We start from the raw sequence: 17,385 nt of genomic DNA on the forward strand, positions 1-17,385 counted from the left end.
CTCCAAACCCAAACCCCCAATCATTTACAAAAAAATGAGACCATTTGGTGATTAATTATAACTTGATGTTGCCTAGTTACAAAATTATTAAAACACAAGGATCCTAACGCTACCTATGGTGAAGAATCCAGGCACGAGAAGAGAGAAGCCATACTCGGACAAAACGCTTGCGAAAGCACAGCATTGACATTGAGGATAGCTATAACGATTCTCGTATCTTCCGTGATCTACATCGTCGCGGTTTTGTTAATGTATTGCCTTTGTCTCTTGCTCTTTAATCTCTTTGGTTTTTTGCGGGGGATAGTGCGTGCATATCTCACCGAGTTTTTTTAAACCATTGATTGCTGAGACGGACAGCGAGATTGAGATAGCGGTGACAGAGAGCGGTGAAACCATGCGGTAGATGTCGCTGTTATGAAAAACAGGTTGTATATGATTCATACTGCACAGTCTGCACCATTACTGAGGTCCTTTTAACCTAGAGAAATTAACAAGGGGAGTCGCAATAACAAGTAGAGGATGCATTTTACGAACAGAAAAACCAGCAGCTTCACTCATATGGAACTCCACCCCATCAGGCACTGCAAAATCAAACTTATGCACAAGATTTGCCAATGCCAGCTCATTAACCACCGCGGAAAATTGAATGCCCGGGCATCCCCTCTCCCCCGCTCCGAGTGAAATCAACTCGAAATCGTGTCCTCTGAAATCTACCAAGCTGTTCAAAAACCTCTCTGGCATAAACTCCTCGGGCTCGTTCCATGACGACGGGTCCCGCCCAATAGTCCAGGCGTTGGTTACCACCCGTGTCCCGGCTGCAATGTTGTAGCCCATTACTTAGATGTCTTTAGTTGATTCCCGGGGCGTGAGAATGGGAATTGGAGGGTGGAGGCGTAGGGTCTCTTTGCACGGCTTTTTGGTAGGGCATTTGGTCTAGATCGTCCTCGGTTTTAGATTTGTTGGGTTGGGCTATAAGTCGAACTTCAGTTTCGAGTTTTTTCATGAACTCAGGCTGAAAATAGTGGTCTGGACTCCGGAGGGCCCTGCTTCAAGGTAATCCCTATTGACTATATTGCCGAGCCCCATCTTCTTCCCTCCAGAAGGAAAGACTTTTTAGGACCATAAGTTGGTGATAGAAGCAGTCTAGCTAATTCCTAATGGGTTTGTGCAACCAAATAGAGCTATAGCCAAGGCCAAAAGAGCAGCGGTGGAGCAAGAAATGTCAGTTTGAGGAAGCACCTTCGCACAATAATCTATTCTCTAGTTACGAAGGAAAGAAAATAAACATACGGAATTTGTTTGCTTTGATTTTAAACAATAAACGTAAAAAAATACAACAAAAAAAAGAAATGAGAAGGAAAATAATGCTTTTCACTCGTTTAGGCCTTTTTGTGTGTGTTAGATTTACCCTTTCACATAAAGTAGGATCATTTCCTGCTCCTTTTTCTAAGACCTCTGCATCTTTAAACGTAGCTTTTACCATCTGGAATTCACAACGGCTCCAACCATGTGCAGCGGACACCCATAAACCCATAAATTTAATCAGTCTCACAATTACTCTGACAGATCCTTCCAAGATAGCTTTTCGGCCACGCGATCCATAAATTTGATCAGTCTCACAATTTGTCGGACAGATCCTTCGAAGATAGCTTTTCGGCTATGCGACCCATAAATTTGATATCCTTCGAAGATAGATCTTCGGCCACGCGACTCATAAATTTGATCAAGTCAATCCTTCGAAGATAGCTTTTTGGCCAAGCTGCCCCCCTGCCCCTACTGATATATTATACTATATTGAGTATATTCTACTGCGTGCTAACGGCCAGGCCCCTGTGCAATTCGAGTTTCTTTAAAATACAATATACCAATTCTTCGCGATCTACTAATTCTACTCCTGTCAATTGTCAGTGGGACATCCAATCCTCTGACATAGTCAATCGGCAACATTATTCGAGCCCATGACACAGTCAACCAGCCTCTTGCCTTCAGTATTGGCTGACTCGTGAATAACCCAAGATTGTTTAAATGGTCACAATACAGGACCACGCCTGGAGAAAACGTCAAATCTTTTCTGGGTTTTCTTTCGTCCATATATAAAGATCGAAGGCCGACATAATTTGATCAACCTCGTGGGCCAATTCCAGCACACAACTTCTCTCTCTCTCTCACTTCCTCTTTCGAGAGCCGCCACCCAGCAGACAGGAAAGAGGAAAACATGGGCAAGAGACTCTATGCTCTGCTCGGAAGAAACCCGAAGGCTCCCAAGCTGAAGACCCTGGCCAGCCTCGCCATCGCCCGGATCCCCATACGGAAGAACCTGCACAGTGTCCGGTGTTCCCACGCCCGGTCTGACGTAGTCCAGCTACTCAACCTCGGACACCTAGACAGCGCTCTCCTTCGCGTAAGTTCATGCCTCGAATCCTCTCCCAGTTAAACATACGTACGCGCACATCTAAACTTGGTTGGATCTTCTTGACAGGTTGAGCTTGTGATCAGGGAGCAGAACATGCTGGATGTTCTTGTTATGGTAGAAAAGTACTGCCATCTCCTGATAGAGGGATTGCTGCTCGTTGAAAACAACAGGTTGGTTCCTTAGTGTTTGCTCGTAGTTCTCATTTTCTAACCGACTCGCGTCATAACGAAGAAATTACCCCTAAAGAATGGAACCCAATACTAGTTCTATGTTGAATTTCAGAACACAGTTTATTCTGGTATCTTACGTGTATTGAGTTTTGAATGTGTGAATGTTTTTATGCAGGGAATGCCCTGAGGAGCTCAATGAGGCCATATCTAGCTTGATCTTTGCAGCTTCGAGATGCAGAGAACTCCCAGAGCTCCAAGAGATTCGAATGATCTTCAGCTCGAGATATGGGAATGAATTTGTTGCTCGTGCTATTGAACTGAGAAACAATTTCAGAGTGAATCTTGAGGTAAGGACAGATTAATGTTCATGGATCACAATAGCGCGCGGAAGGTTTTGTACTCGAAATAATTATCCTGTGTTTTATCTCTAGATGATACAGAAGCTTTCAAAGAGACAAGCAAGCTTGGAAACAAGGAAAAAATTGCTGAAGCAAATTGCTTATAACGGGATCAATCTCCATCTTGACGACAATGATTATACGACTGCAGTGGTAAGGGAACTATATCCCTGACAATAACGGTGATTGAAAACATGCAACAACGATTTGTCAACCTAAAAATGAATATCTAATTCGGTCTTTTTGTGATTGCAGGAGAAACAAGACATGAATGAAAATGATGAGCAGCTTAAGCCTAGTGAAGCTGCTAAGTTGAATGATACCAAGGCAGGCGTATACGAGAAAGGAGGACTAGAGAGAAGTTTCTCCAGTTCAAGTTTGAACACAGATGCTGAGGATCTGTATGATGTAACCTGGACAGCATATGATCTAGATCGGACTGCATCTCCGAGCGATGAGGAAATAGATCTTGACCAAAGTGACGAGGAGACTGGGAAGAATCAAAACAGCATGCCATGGTTGGAGAACCATGGCCCGGGTTCAGAAAAGAAGTATAATGAAGTTGCAGATTACAGCTTCTCAGATACGAAGGGATATAAACCCCATAGCGAAGCTGATCTCTCGACATATTCTGTGGAAGGAAGATCTGGTTTAGGAAATACGCATTACTTGAAAGGTGAAAAGCGCGTATATACACGGACCACAGCATTCAAACGCAGATAGGAGGCCAACTTCAATTACTTACAGAATAGAACACAGCTGGGACTAGGACATATGTGAAGCAGCTGAAGCTTGAGACTTCTTCAAAGCTCACAACTTCTTCTCACTTTCCTTCTTTCATTCATTTGTTCAGACATCGAGTGATTGCAGCAGTGCATTTTCTTGTACTTCACAGATTTCCTTGCTCTTTCACAAGAGTGTTTTGAAGGGCTCTTCTGGCTAAAAGTCTTGGAAGCAGTATACTCCAACCATAAACCTCACTAGAATCTGTTGCGCTTTTCTTTCTGTTTTAGTAACAGAGAAAAGGTGAGTATGAAAATACGAGTTAAAAACCATTTTGGACCCCTCTCGATTTATTCGTGACCTCTCAATTATCATCGCCCGGCCCCTCTAGCTACTACCGTGCATAGCCCCATTAAATCAACATGGCAAAATCAAAATGGACCTAGTCCTGGCAATTAGAAATGACATTAGCAAAATGTGGCCTTAAGGAACCCCTTAGAACTAGAAACGCAGAAAAAAAATAACTGGAAAGGCTCCTGTTTGGTTGTAAACGTGCTTCTCTGTTTAGTTAAAAGTTGAAACTAGGCTCCCTATGCTGTTAAAATTTTAAAACTGAAAAAGGAAGGACTTGAGCTCCACATACCGGAACATTCACAAGTTTCGTTGTTTGGTTGATACAGGAATAGGGAAGTTTTCAAATATTCAAGCTTTTGTGGAAACAAATTTTGATCCTATCAATTCTGTGCCAAAAATGTGATTCTTGGGAGCACTTAAAACTAGGGCTGCTCGCGGTCCGGTTTGGTTCGGATTTCTAGGAATCCGAAGACCGAACCGCTAGTCACGGTTTTTACAAAATGAAATTCATGTCCGGACCAAAAGTTCTACGGCCGGTTTCAATCCAATCCGTGACTCACGGATCGGTTACGGTTTTGTCCACGAATTTTAGCAAAAGTAAAGCTCAAGCAAATATCCCACACTAAAATGATAGAAGGTTATACTCAGAATTAAGTTTAATACCACCATAAAGTATTTGTTACATAAACTACCAAAGACCTGCTTCATAAATCAGATTCAAAAGAATCTAAAAACTAGTAGAATGTATCATTATAGTACATAACATAAAACCAAAAAAAAAAACATCAAAGGGAGACAACTATAACACCAAAGAGGTGGAATTGTATCTTCCATCCAAATGCAATGCACAACAAACGACAATAGTTTAACATTAAAATACTAAAATTGGTGGAAAAAAGTTTTAACATTCCTCACTATTAATTATATAAATACACATATATATATTATTTATATAAAATAAATATTTCACGGTCCGATTCGGTTAATCCACGGTTTCGTAATGAAAATCCGTGTCCGGACCATTAATCCACGGACAAAATTCAAAAGGTACAGATCGGTTCGGTTCGGTCCGGACCGGTTTCGCTGTTCACCGGATTTTTTGAGCAGCCTGGTCTGTCGTTTTCGTACCAAAAATATAATTTATAAAACCAAGGAATTAACTAGTATTCTGAAGAATAGTGGTTAAGTCCAGGATCGTCCGCAGGGAGTAAAAAGCTGAGTTACGGTACTTTCAATTAATTTCTAATTTAATTCTGAAACTAAAAGAAGTTGGATTTTGATTTGGATTTACTTAAACTAAAATTAAACTAGAAAGCAATTAAAGGATTTTGAAACAAATGAGAGAAAGGACTAGGGTTTCTGATTCAGTCTCCCCTTGTAACGCATTTATTTCAAAACTTAGGGTTCACATTCAACATTCAACCAGATTACCGTAGGGTAGCAATTCCTATCGATAATCCCCAAAAAATATAATCAAGATTCGTACTCCGTATAGGCACGGATCGTCTCATTGGATTTAACCACGGCACGATCCGTCTCACGTCGTATAATCTATCTCAAAGCCTATCTCGAAACATTCAAAATCATTGTATGACAGTGCTTGAAACCATGAATATAAACACATTCGAATATCAGAAAAAATATAAACTCTCATAAAAAGTTATGAATTGACCAAGTCATACAATCCAGTCGAATATAAAACCCTAGAAATCTAACAACTACGCTATTTGAAGAGACCTCCTCATCACCCTAATCAAGGGATTTAGCCACTCATGGAGTTAGAACAAATAATCATGCATGTGTAAGACTCCATTGAAATAACAGTAAGAGATTAAACCCCAAAGCCTTTCGTCCTTTCCTGTTTCAGCCGTGAGCACCGTGGTGTCGTCGAATTGCCGTGCTCTTTGTTCGTGCGTGGTCCGCGTGGAAAAGAAGCTTGACGGCAGCCCCATTCTGTTTCTGTCGTGGGAAATCAGAGGTCCCCACAAAACCCTTTTTCTCTTCTTTAATAATGTTGCCGCTGCACCGAGAATTGTCTTTTTTCCAGCCCAAGTCCTTCTACAAATCATAATTAATGGGCCCACATTTTCCAAAACTCCCCCGTTTTGTCACAAATCATGGCAAATATATGGCCCAATTCCCAGCCACAAAACCACGTGCAAGACTATGCTGCCAATTTCCATTGTTGCTAAGAGTTTAATCCACTGCTTCCGTCTTTCGTTAATCTAGTCTACACTCAATCCCATATCTTCATTAATTTTAGCGGCACCGGTTTTGCTTTAAATATGATTTTTTTGCTTTTAGCTCCAAATGTTAACCATCGGCTCCGAGAATCCTAAAACGCAATTAACAAGTAAGAAATCTCAAGTAGCGTGCTAAATGGACATAACAAGCTTAAATTATGGGGTGTAAATAGGCATATTTACGCACCTATCACAGCCCTACTTAAAACCCAGAGGTACGATCCTTCAAAATGAAAATGTAACTCCATGATGTGAACTGAAAATAACACAGGCTACTACTCTGATAAGGATATCGCCTGTTCTGCTAAGGTTCTTATTTTTTAAAGTATTTATTTCTTGTTTTATGAGACAAGTTATTCTATCACAATACATCATATTTAATTCAAAAAATAAGCACTTATTTGCACATGGATACAAGGCAATAACAAAAGAGTTTAGAGCTGAAAATTACAAAGCACGTTCTGAAAAAATATCTTGGATGCAAAATTAAGCACAACGCATGCATCTACTCCAAGAAGCACGGACATGTCTATGGCCTTGTGTATCTATGTCCGACACACTCTGGATGTTTTGTTCACTATTTGCCCAGATTCTTTCATTGATCAAGAACAAGTCCTTTTTCCCTTTCCCTACGAAGAACACGACACGCTTTGGATGTTTTCTATTTTCATAAAATGAATTTCACTTCAATCATCTTCGATTACATATCAATCATTACTCGATACTCGATTGATATGATCTTTAACATTATTAATCCTCTTGAGTCCTTGACAAGCTCTGCGACTTGAACAGTTCCCATCGTAGAATGAAAATCGCGCGAGTTTACAATTGAGCAGTTAAAACGTTGCAGTTCCCAAAATGGGAGCCTTGAACTGTTGCGACGTCGTTTTGAAAGACATGCGAAGTCTGAATGAGGCGAGTTTCCCAATGCAACCCCGCTTGACGTTGTTTTGCTGAACCGCGCGTCTGTTAAATGCGGGAGGCCTCACGATATGCTCCATGAGTAGGAAACTTCCTCCTAGTTTAGTAATCTCCAGATGATTACTACTTCGAGAGGCTGTTGTCTTGAGAAATACTTTATTAGCACAGCATACCATTGTTGAAAGTACAAATCTCAAATGCCATGCTCAACATTTAATGGAAACAAAAGGATGTTAAATCCTGTTACTGTGACTTGGGACTACACGTAAGTATTTGGCTGTGTGCCAAGCATAAGGATCACATTTAGTCATTTGTTTGCTATAAGGTTTGACTCAATACTCTATAAGCACATGATTCATAATAATTTTCTCTTTGCCAGAACAGGGTTCTCATTGTTTCTCATCTTTTTGTTGATACGATGAAGTGGTACTTCTTCATGATATTGGATTGAGGATCATTTTGGAGTCGATTCCTCAAGTGTTATTTAATTTCTACCTATGAAGTTCTGGCTCAAACAAAGCGTGGTTTAGCCACCACGACGAGATGAGATACCCTATGCATTGTGATGCCGAAAACTTCAGTCATGTCCAAATCACTGGTCTGAATTCCAGGGGGAAGCTCCCAATCAAAGCTGTGGAGAAGTTGAGCCAGAGCCAACTCAACGGTCGCTGTCCCAAACGTAATCGCGGGGCAGCTTCTTCTGCCAGCACCAAAAGGTATCAACTCAAAATCCTGCCCTTTGAAATCGATAGCGCTACCCATGAATCGATCTGGTTCAAATACTTCTGGATTTTCCCAACTCTCTGGGTCCCTCCCTATAGCCCATGCATTGACAAAGAACCTTGTTTTAGCAGGAATGTTGTACCCATCAATGGTTACTTCTTCCATAGACTCTCTTGGGACTAGCACCGGTGCAGGGGGATGTAACCGAAAGATCTCTTTGACAACGGCTTTCAGGTAGTGCAGCTGCGGCAGGTCGGTTTCTAACAAGGTTTTTCTCTCTCCAACAACACTTCTTACTTCAGCTTGTGCTGTTTTCATGACCTTGGGGTTCATAATTAGCTCCGTCATTCCCCAGTCTAAAGTTATGAAGGTTGTGTCGGTTCCTGCTGCAAACATGTCCTGCAATGGGCAACAGTAAATCCTGTCACTAGCTACTACCAGAGTGACATTGTAAACCTACTTGAAGACACAACTTCAACACAAGTTTAATGAACATGACTTTGTGAAACCATGTGGGTTTGGTCTTTTGGAAAGTTCCTTAGGGACCGATTCACTCTGCGTAGATTGACTGAATGCAGAAAACCTTTCACTGGCAGGTGATCGTGTTTTTCACAGAATTTCTCGTTACTCATGTTAGCATTTGTCGTATGTGGGCTTCTCAAAGCGTTTTATTGTTACTTGAAAACCGTTGTACTCGGAAGTATAAATCTTTAACCATACATGGATTTGGTGAAAAAACTTACCAGAATGATGGCCTTGACGTTGTCCATGGTGAGAGTCATTTCAGAATCCCCTTTTTCCTGAATCTCAAGCAAGACATCCACAAGGTCCTTGTGCTCTTCCTTTTCTCTCTCGGGATTGAGATGCTCCTCTATCACCTCGTCGAAAAACCGGTCAAAACGTCGAAAAGTGTTCTGGAGTCTCGATTTCATGCCAGTCAGAGTATGTATGAACTCCATGGACGGGAAGAAATCTCCCACGCTGAATCCTCCGAGCAGCACCTGGTACTCCTCGAGCATCTTTTGGAACCCGTGGCGATCGTAGTCCCCGCCCTCTGTGAAATCCCTCCCCAACGCAACTCTGCAAAGGACGTCGTTTGCGTACAGTCCGAGGAGCTTGGTTAAGTCCGCGGCGTCGGGACAGGATTCGGCAATCCTATGAACCAAACGAGCAACCTCTTCTTCTCTCACAAAGCTGTACGATTGGACCCGCTTCGCGCTTAGCAGCTCAAGTATGCAAATCTTACGTATGTGCCGCCAGTAAGCGCCGTACGGCGAGAATACGACATCGGTGCAGTCGTAGAAAAGGTGTTTGGCCGAGAAGATCTGGGGGCGGCTCGAGAGGGCGAGGTCGTGAGTTTTCATCACTTCCTTGGCCAGTTTAGCCGATGAAACCACGACCGTCGGAATCTCACCCAGTTGCAAGTGAACGATGGGACCGAATTTGTCCGTGAGGCGGCGGAGAGAGAGGTGGGGCATGCCCCCTAGCTGGTGGAGATTCCCAATTATGGGTAGCTTTGGAGGGCTTGGTGGGAGGTTGAGATTTCTTGTCCTTGATTTCTCCTTTGAGAGAAGCTTCAGAATCAGAATCACCACTACTAGCAAAGTTGATGCAAAAATAAAGGAGGGCAGGAGACTATCTCTCAGCCATTGAAGGATGGCCATTGGAGGTGAGTAGTTGGTATGGAAAACTCAAGAAATGAACAAATGAATTACAAGAAGAAGAGAGAGAGAGAGAAAAGAGAACAAATCTGAAAACTCAATTGTAATCTGTTGTTCGTTGTGTTACAATGCTGAGATGAGTGCTTATGTATTTGCACGACACGATCTCATCAGAATTAGTTACAAGTATAGCTGTCCTGACAGCTGGCCCAACTAAGTACCCACTAAACCATCTTAACCAAACTAACAACTCGACTAATTACATTTTAACAAACACCTAACTAATGTGTTCTCTTTACAGTTGGCACCAGTTTCTTTGGTAATGCCATCCATTTACAAACTCAAGGAGTGTTACTCAGGGGTGATACCGGTGCGGTTTCGACCGGTTTGGGTGTATTTTTCGGTCGAAACCGGTTATTCGGTTTGAGACTTTTAGAAACCGGAACCGGTTGAGATAAACCGGTCCGGTTTCGACCGGCTCAACCGGTTTCGACCGGCTCAACCGGTTTCGGTTCGGTTTTCATTCATAGGCCATATTTTTGGCCCAACACATCAAAAAATTCACAATTCAACCCATAAAATATCAACAAAAAATCTATAGTTCAACCTTTTTTTTTGGGCCCAACAAAAAAAGATTAATTTTGAGCCCAATACATAAAAAAAAACCCATAAAAACATAATTAAGCCCATAAAAATAGTTTTTATATAATAAATATATTTATTAGACCAATATACACTACAAAATATCAACCAAAAACCCATAATTCAACCCCTCCACTATGTTTATATATATGTATATATTATACATATATATAACCGGTCCGGTTTCAACCGGTTTTTAAAACACATAAATCGGATTGAAATTATTTTTTCGGTTTATAAAATTTTATAAACCGGAACCGGATCGAAATTATTCAACCGGTATAAAAAATTCGGTCCGATCCGATTTTTCCGATTTTGATCGATTTTTCGGTTTCGAGTAACAGCCCTAAATGTTAGGAAAAAACTGCCCGAAACACCACAAATATTTTTCCTTTGTGCAAATAGGAAATAGGCTAAATATTGCAAACCACAATAACCAACAACAAACAAATCTAAGAGTCGAAAAGTAAATAGCAACAAGCAAACCGCAAGACACCAGAATTTATACGTGATTCCTCCTAAATTAGAGGCACGTCCACGGGAGCATAATCGCTACCAAATCTTCCACTATAATAATAATGGGGTTACAAGAGTTCCCAGCAAGCTATTAGAGGCATATAAACATTACCCAAAGATAGATTTCAACAAAACAACTAGATACAAGTTTTGGTCTCACTAAAAGTGAATATCCCAAACTCCTAGATCCTGAGAGAACCTTGCCAATCCGCTCCGATAATCATGTAGAGCTCGTCGAACTATGGATTGTACTAAAAAACCCATCAAAATCAGAGTAGCAACAATGGTCTGATCTTGGCTTGAACTAAGGAGCAAAACCCTCACTCTTGTTCGTGATTTTTAGAAGCTCTCTATATCTCTCGAAAAAGTGACACGGCAATAGCCACTACAGTAAAAAGTCTCTCCTGATTTCATTTGTAATTTCATTGAGAAATTACAAGATTCTCCTTTGCAATTTCAAGAATAGCAAAATTACCCCATAACATTTTGGACCCAATTAAATGAGTCCCTTGCCAACAAGGAGGGTACTATTATTGAATTGTCAAAATTCTTGCTACAGTACTTGACTGGGTTGGCTGTGGCTTTCTTTTCTGAGCTGTTTACCCAAGGACAAAGACTTCTAAGGAATCTTTAGACAGCTTATTATGTTACGTATCTAACCTTAGCCATAAATTCCTTCCTGGCTTTGGCTGTCATTACACATTAAGCCAATCATAGAGTTACTTTGCCTGACTTGGTTTTGGAATTCGGTGTTTTGCGCGGAATCCTTCGTCCAGAAAATCTTGTTCTCTTGTAATTCCTTCCTCTCTCATCCACTCCACACAACGAGAGAAGTCCGAGGGGATGGGGATGTGACGTGATGTTTTAGGAATGGGGATGTGATGTTTCCCAAATGCAGATTCTAGCTCATCTGATCTGAGCTTGTAGCATAAAAATTAAAACTACGCACACAAGTCTCAAATTTCAGCATGGGTCCTACTAAAGAGCCGGGCCGAGCCTCATAGTATTCGAGCTTGGCTCTGCTTGTTGAGGCTTGTTTACTCAACAAGCCATAAATTCGAACTCGATCTCGACTCGTTTATAATGAGCCAAGCCAGATCAATTTACTTAACAAGTCTCTTTAGACGAGTCTAGCCCATACAAACGAGCTGAGCTTTTAAGTATTGAACTCAGCTAGTTTACTAAATAAACCAAAAACTCGGGCCCGGCTTGATTACTAAACGAGCCGAGCTTTAACGAACTGAGCCATGTGCTGCTCGCGAGCAGCTTGATTCGTTGCAGCCCTAGGTCCGACTCACATGCGCCACCGTTACTCTTGTCATATCCAATTCGGAGACGGTACTAAGAAAACTAAAACAGTCTATGTAATAATGTTGCATGCTTGTCACAAGACTCACAACTTGCCCCAATTTCCACACAAACCATAGCTTGTGGTTGTCATTTCAATTCTACATTATCATCTTCCTTTGAGAAGACTTATCTTATCCAGTTTAGTCAAATATGAGGTGCAGCATTGTTGAACTTTCTGTTTGTGATGTGCTTTTGTAACCAATTTTGTCCAGCCATTTCACGACTTGGGTTCTTGTCCTCTTCTCTTCCTGCTCATCTCCCCATTTGGCTGGTAGCAAACGACCGTGACGTAAGAACGGCTGGCTTGTGCAGTTGCTTCTTACCCTCCCCTCCACACAAGAGGCGGAGGTTCGAGCCCCGGCGTGGGCAAATTTGGGGTCAGGACTATGGATAATCCCTGTACCTCCGAGTGCTAACCTAACACATCCCGCTAACCCTCGCTAATTATACAATATTGGCAAAAAGAAGAAGAAAGTGACTGTTGACGTAATTGCCCAAGATACTTTATAGTTATTGCTTATTACTTCGACTTTTTCTTTGCATTATCTGTTATGTACATATTTTATTTCCAATTATTTCTATTTAGTTTATTAGATATTAGAAATAAAGTAATGGTACGTAGGAGTTAATAGTTGGTGGGATAGGTTCCCTGCACCTCCGAGTGCTAACCTGACACATCCCGCTAATCCTCGCTAATTATACAATATTGGCAAAAAGAAGAAGAAAGGGACTGTTGACGTAATTGCCCATGATACTTTATAGTTATTAATTGGTTATTACTTCTACTTTTTCTTTGCATTATGTGTTATGTACATATTTTATTTCCAATTATTTCTATTTAGTTTATTAGATATTAGAAATAAAGTAATGGTACGTACGTAGGAGTTAATAGTTGGTGGGATAGGTTAGTTTTTCTATTTGGGTTAGTTGTAAAGGCAACAAAGAAAAAATAGTTTTCCTATTTTTTAGGATAATGAGTTGGTGGAATCATTCCACCGGAATGTCATCTTTTCTCGTCTTGTATGAATATAAGGTCTGTGAATGAATGAAGGCAAGTGGAAAAAAGTCTTCCCACTTGTGAAAGACATAAGTTCACAGGTAATTGGAAGTCTCCCCTCGAAGTCGGACTCTTCTCATTCTATTTTTACTTCTTTTTCTACGATCGATAAAGTTGGTATTAGGATGCTACTGGCATGTTTGTTTTGGTTACGCCTATGATGTTACTACAGCATGAGACAACACGCCAACAATACCATTGCCTTTCGGCGGAGGTGATTACCTTGTGTTCCGATTGCGCTTCAAGCCCAAACCCCCCCAATCATTTACTTGTGTCTTCTCGGGGAAAAGGAAGTTTACAAGAAATGAGACCATTTGGTGATTAATTAACTTGATTTTGCCTAGTTACAAAATTAGAACACAAGGATTCCAAGATGATCAGAAGCCCTACTCGGACAAAACACATACGAAAGCACACCATTGAGGATTAGATATAACGATCCTCATATCCATGATCTAAATTAGCGCCGCGCTTTTCTTTAATCACTTTGGTTGTTGCAGGGGATAGTGTTTGCAAATCTTCAGTGCAACTGCATGGTGATCAACCTTTGTTGTGCCCTGGGTTGTATTGAGGATCCTTTGTGACAGTATCTAGGCAAAACTCGATCTTAAAGTGTGTTCCTGATTGTTATGAATAGGTACAGGATATACCAAAAACGAAAAGTCTACACTCACCGCTCACTTTTTATTGCTTTCCCCACCGCTCTTATCTCATTGAGTTTTTTAAAAATCCGTACCATTAATTGTCGAGGCAGATGGTGAGACTGAGATAGTGGCGAAACCGTGCGGTGGGCATATATAGCTGTTACGAAAAATAGGTACATGATTCATACTGCACCATTACTGAGGTCGTTTTAACCTAGAAAACTAACAAGTATGGGGAGTCGCAACAACAAGTAGAGGATACAATTTACGAACAGAAAAACCAGCAGCTTCACTCATATCGAACTCCACCCCATCAGGTACTGCAAAATCAAACTTATGCACAAGATTTGCCAATGCCAGCTCGTTAACCACTGCGGCGAATTGAATGCCCGGGCACCCCCTCCTCCCCGCTCCAAATGGAATCAACTCGAAATCGTGTCCTCGGAAATCTACTGAGCTGTTCAAAAACCTCTCTGGCCTAAACTCTTCGGGCTCGTCCCACGACGAAGGGTCTCGCCCGATAGCCCAGGAGTTGGTTATCACCCGTGTCCCAGCCGCGATGTCGTAACCCATTACTCGGACGTCTTTAGTTGACTCCCGGGGTACTAGAATGGGAATCGGAGGGTGGAGGCGTAGAGTCTCCTTGATCACGGCTTTTAGGTAGGGCATTTGGTCTAGATCGTCCTCGGTTATAGGTTGGTTGGGTTGAGCTATAAGTCGAACTTCAGTTTCGAGTTTTTTCCTAACTTGAGGGTTATTTAAGAGCTCTGCCATTGCCCATTCTAGAGATGTGGATGTAGTGTCAGTTCCACCAGCAAAAACATCCTACAAGGCAAAAAGAAGAAAACTGATGAATTATGATCAAATAGGCCAATCTCAATGTTTTGTACTACTAGAAAAAAAATTTAAGTTTTCCGGTCCCATTTTCTGTTTGATTTTTTTTTGGTTGTTCAAATTGGGCTCACTTTGATGACCAAGAATATTCATTTTTTAACTAGTTGGGAACATCAATCACGTTGTGAATCACGTGCAGTTGATATCAATTTGACGCATGATTGCCCACGTTTCTCTTAAGAAAAATGAGTTTCGGTTCGATGTTCCAAATTAAATTTTGAAGTAAACTTGTTCTGAAATCATAGTGATCGATATCCAAAAATAAATGATCAAACTCTAATTATGAAGGCGATCCCTTTAGTAAAACTCTTTTCTACTACTCTCAATTCTCGCTCTAAGCTTCTACTCTAAATTATCGCTCTCGAAAATTTTGAGAATTGAATTTTTTTTCGAAATACGTTCATGCTTACGCTCGTGCATATGCAAATTAAGTGAATGAAAGCCTTACCAATATGAGAGCTTTGACACTGTCACCGTGAATAGGAATTCCGGCCATGTTCTCTCTCTGTACTTCAAGTAACACATTCACAAAATCGTGCTCTCTCTCTCTCCTCCCTTTCTCTCTCTTCCCCTGTGCTCTTCCACCACACTCTCCAAAAAATCATCCAATTCCTTTGCAACTCTCTCCACCCTCCCATACACCCCATTCACTCTATTCACCCACTTCAGCCATGGCACAAAGTCACCAACATCAAAAACCCCCAGTAACTCCGCAAACTCCCCCAAAACCTCCTTAAACCCCCTCCTCCCTCCTCCGCCCCCAACGCCGCCGTATTTCCGCCCCAACGCCGCCCTACACACCACGTCCCCCGTCAACTCCACCATCAGCTCGCTCAAGTTCACCACGTCAGAACCAGAACTCCTAATCTTCTCGATCATAACTGCCGTCTCTTCTTCCCTCACGTCGCGGAACGATTGGACTCGTCTGTTACTCAGTAAGTGGAGGACGCAAATGCTCCTCATCTGCCTCCAATACTCGCCGTAAGGGCTGGAGGCAAGGTCCTTGGATGCGTACAAGAATTTGGTCGTTATCGTCGACTTGGGTCGGTTCGAGAAGATTAGGTCGTGGGTTTTCATGACTTCTCAGGCTGCAGCGGCGGAGGAGACGACGAGGACGGGGGCGGCGGCGAAGTGGAGGAGCATTAAGGGGCCATGGGCTTGAGAGAGGGAGTGGAGGGAGAGGTGAGGGAAGCGGCCGATTTGGTGGAGGTTTCCGATAATCGGGAGCTTGCTGGGAGACGGCGGCGGTCGGGTGGCGGTGGCGGTGGAGAAGAGCCATTTGAGAAGGAAAACTAGAGTGAGAAACAAGGGGAGGAGAGAGAGGAGGAAGGGGTGGAGTGAGAGCTGCATCATTGCTTTCTATTGGAAAAGATCCAATAGAAATTGAGATGCATGGAATGTGGGCAAAGTCTTATTGGAATAATTTATAGTATTATAGTATCATCTCCAAATGCTATGCGTCTTTTTCTAATCGAAAATAATTTATTTATGGAGGAGTAATGAATGAGTTATTCACAGAAAATATTTTGAACGGTTGAGATTGAGCGCTTTTGAGAACAACTTATTCACTGCTCCTTCGTGAATAAGTTTTTCTGTTTCAATATGTCAAATATATAAGTGTTTTTTACCCTTTCTTATTTTATATTTCACATAATTTTTAGTTTTGCTAATGCAAATTTATATTATTTTCTTTTTATTTATAAGGATTTCATACGTTACTAAAAAGTACAGGCGAAAATCAATTCTCAAATATTCTATTGGAAAGCCTAATGTCTGGGTTGAGCCACTTCATTCGATTATTATAATTTCAATTTGTCTGGAGCTTAGTTATATAATTTTTCAAAATGCCCCACGTTTCCACCATCAATCTTTGCACTGTGCTCGCGCTTTCAATCTTCGGTCTCGTAGATTTTAATAGGTTAGGATGTGTTTCAAAAACTCTTTTACACTCGCGTTGGAGCGCATGTTTATTGAATACGTGACTTAGGTCTCGAGTGTGATATTTACACGCCTATATTTATCTACACTCTCTTTTTTGTGTTCATTCTTAGGACCCATTTTACTTGTTTAAATTTTCATATATGAAAGCGTAGTTGTATTGAATTCCCATTTTTCTGTGAATTTATCATCTCTCTAGACTAACACTAACGTGATCGCATTTACAGTCCATTTATAATTTTGCTATTGTCTGATTCTCCGAAGGTCTCTCGTTTGAAACTTTTCTGGTACTATTAAATCTTAAGGGCCTGTCTATATAAAGCAGCCATGCTCGAAGTTTAAATGGATCCCTGCTAGTGAGCGTTTAAATGAGGATTGAAATTAGTAAAAGTTCTCTATATGTGTTGAAATGTAAATAGATTTAGCTTTAGGCCGTTTAATTTAGATTTGTTACGTCCTTTATTGTTCTTATATTGAATGTCTTTTGTTATATGTGGTCGTAGGGTCACAAATTATTTATATCAAACTTATCCTTAAATTGGAAGCTAAAAAATCCGTAGTACATGAATTATTTGAACAAGAGAATAACTTCTTCACAAAGGAGCCGTGAATAAATTATTTACAGAGGCGCGGAATTCTATCCGTCCGTCTTGGCAATTAATGATTGAGATCGATATGTTAAATTTTGACTGGGAATAAATATCTCTGACCAGTAATTGTTTGTTTTTAATCCGAATC

At 41.2% G+C, this 17,385-nt stretch overlaps 3 protein-coding genes and 1 pseudogene across 3 annotated transcripts in view; 1 reads left to right on the forward strand and 3 right to left on the reverse strand.

Annotated features, from left to right (window-relative positions):
• The window catches only part of LOC131310699 (uncharacterized), a 29,009-nt gene extending 25,137 nt beyond the window's left edge, over positions 1-3,872 (forward strand). Inside the window, exons 2-6 of the mRNA XM_058337864.1 lie at positions 1,909-2,401; positions 2,480-2,583; positions 2,759-2,930; positions 3,015-3,134; positions 3,237-3,872. Coding sequence (XP_058193847.1) covers positions 2,216-2,401; positions 2,480-2,583; positions 2,759-2,930; positions 3,015-3,134; positions 3,237-3,704 — 1,050 coding nt within the window. The 5' untranslated portion in view covers positions 1,909-2,215 and the 3' untranslated portion in view covers positions 3,705-3,872. The remainder of the gene's footprint in view (positions 1-1,908; positions 2,402-2,479; positions 2,584-2,758; positions 2,931-3,014; positions 3,135-3,236) is intronic.
• Positions 297-14,565, reverse strand: LOC131310702 (psoralen synthase-like). The gene is made up of 2 exons (XM_058337869.1): positions 14,467-14,565; positions 297-912 (listed from the first exon to the last, which is right to left on the reverse strand). The coding sequence occupies exon 2, from the start codon at positions 832-834 to the stop codon at positions 460-462; it is 375 nt and encodes a 124-aa protein (XP_058193852.1). The 5' UTR covers positions 835-912; positions 14,467-14,565; the 3' UTR covers positions 297-459.
• Positions 7,398-9,737, reverse strand: LOC131310683 (cytochrome P450 71AP13-like). Its single transcript, XM_058337846.1, has 2 exons — positions 8,689-9,737; positions 7,398-8,344 (listed from the first exon to the last, which is right to left on the reverse strand). Exons 1-2 carry the CDS (start codon positions 9,607-9,609, stop codon positions 7,733-7,735), a joined length of 1,533 nt encoding a protein of 510 aa, XP_058193829.1. The 5' UTR covers positions 9,610-9,737; the 3' UTR covers positions 7,398-7,732.
• LOC131310694 (cytochrome P450 736A117-like) lies at positions 13,941-16,126 on the reverse strand (annotated as a pseudogene).
• Between the last annotated feature and the right edge of the window lie 1,259 nt (positions 16,127-17,385).

This window comes from Rhododendron vialii, chromosome 12a (assembly GCF_030253575.1).
Source record: "Rhododendron vialii isolate Sample 1 chromosome 12a, ASM3025357v1".
NCBI classification, from domain to species: Eukaryota; Viridiplantae; Streptophyta; class Magnoliopsida; order Ericales; family Ericaceae; genus Rhododendron; species Rhododendron vialii.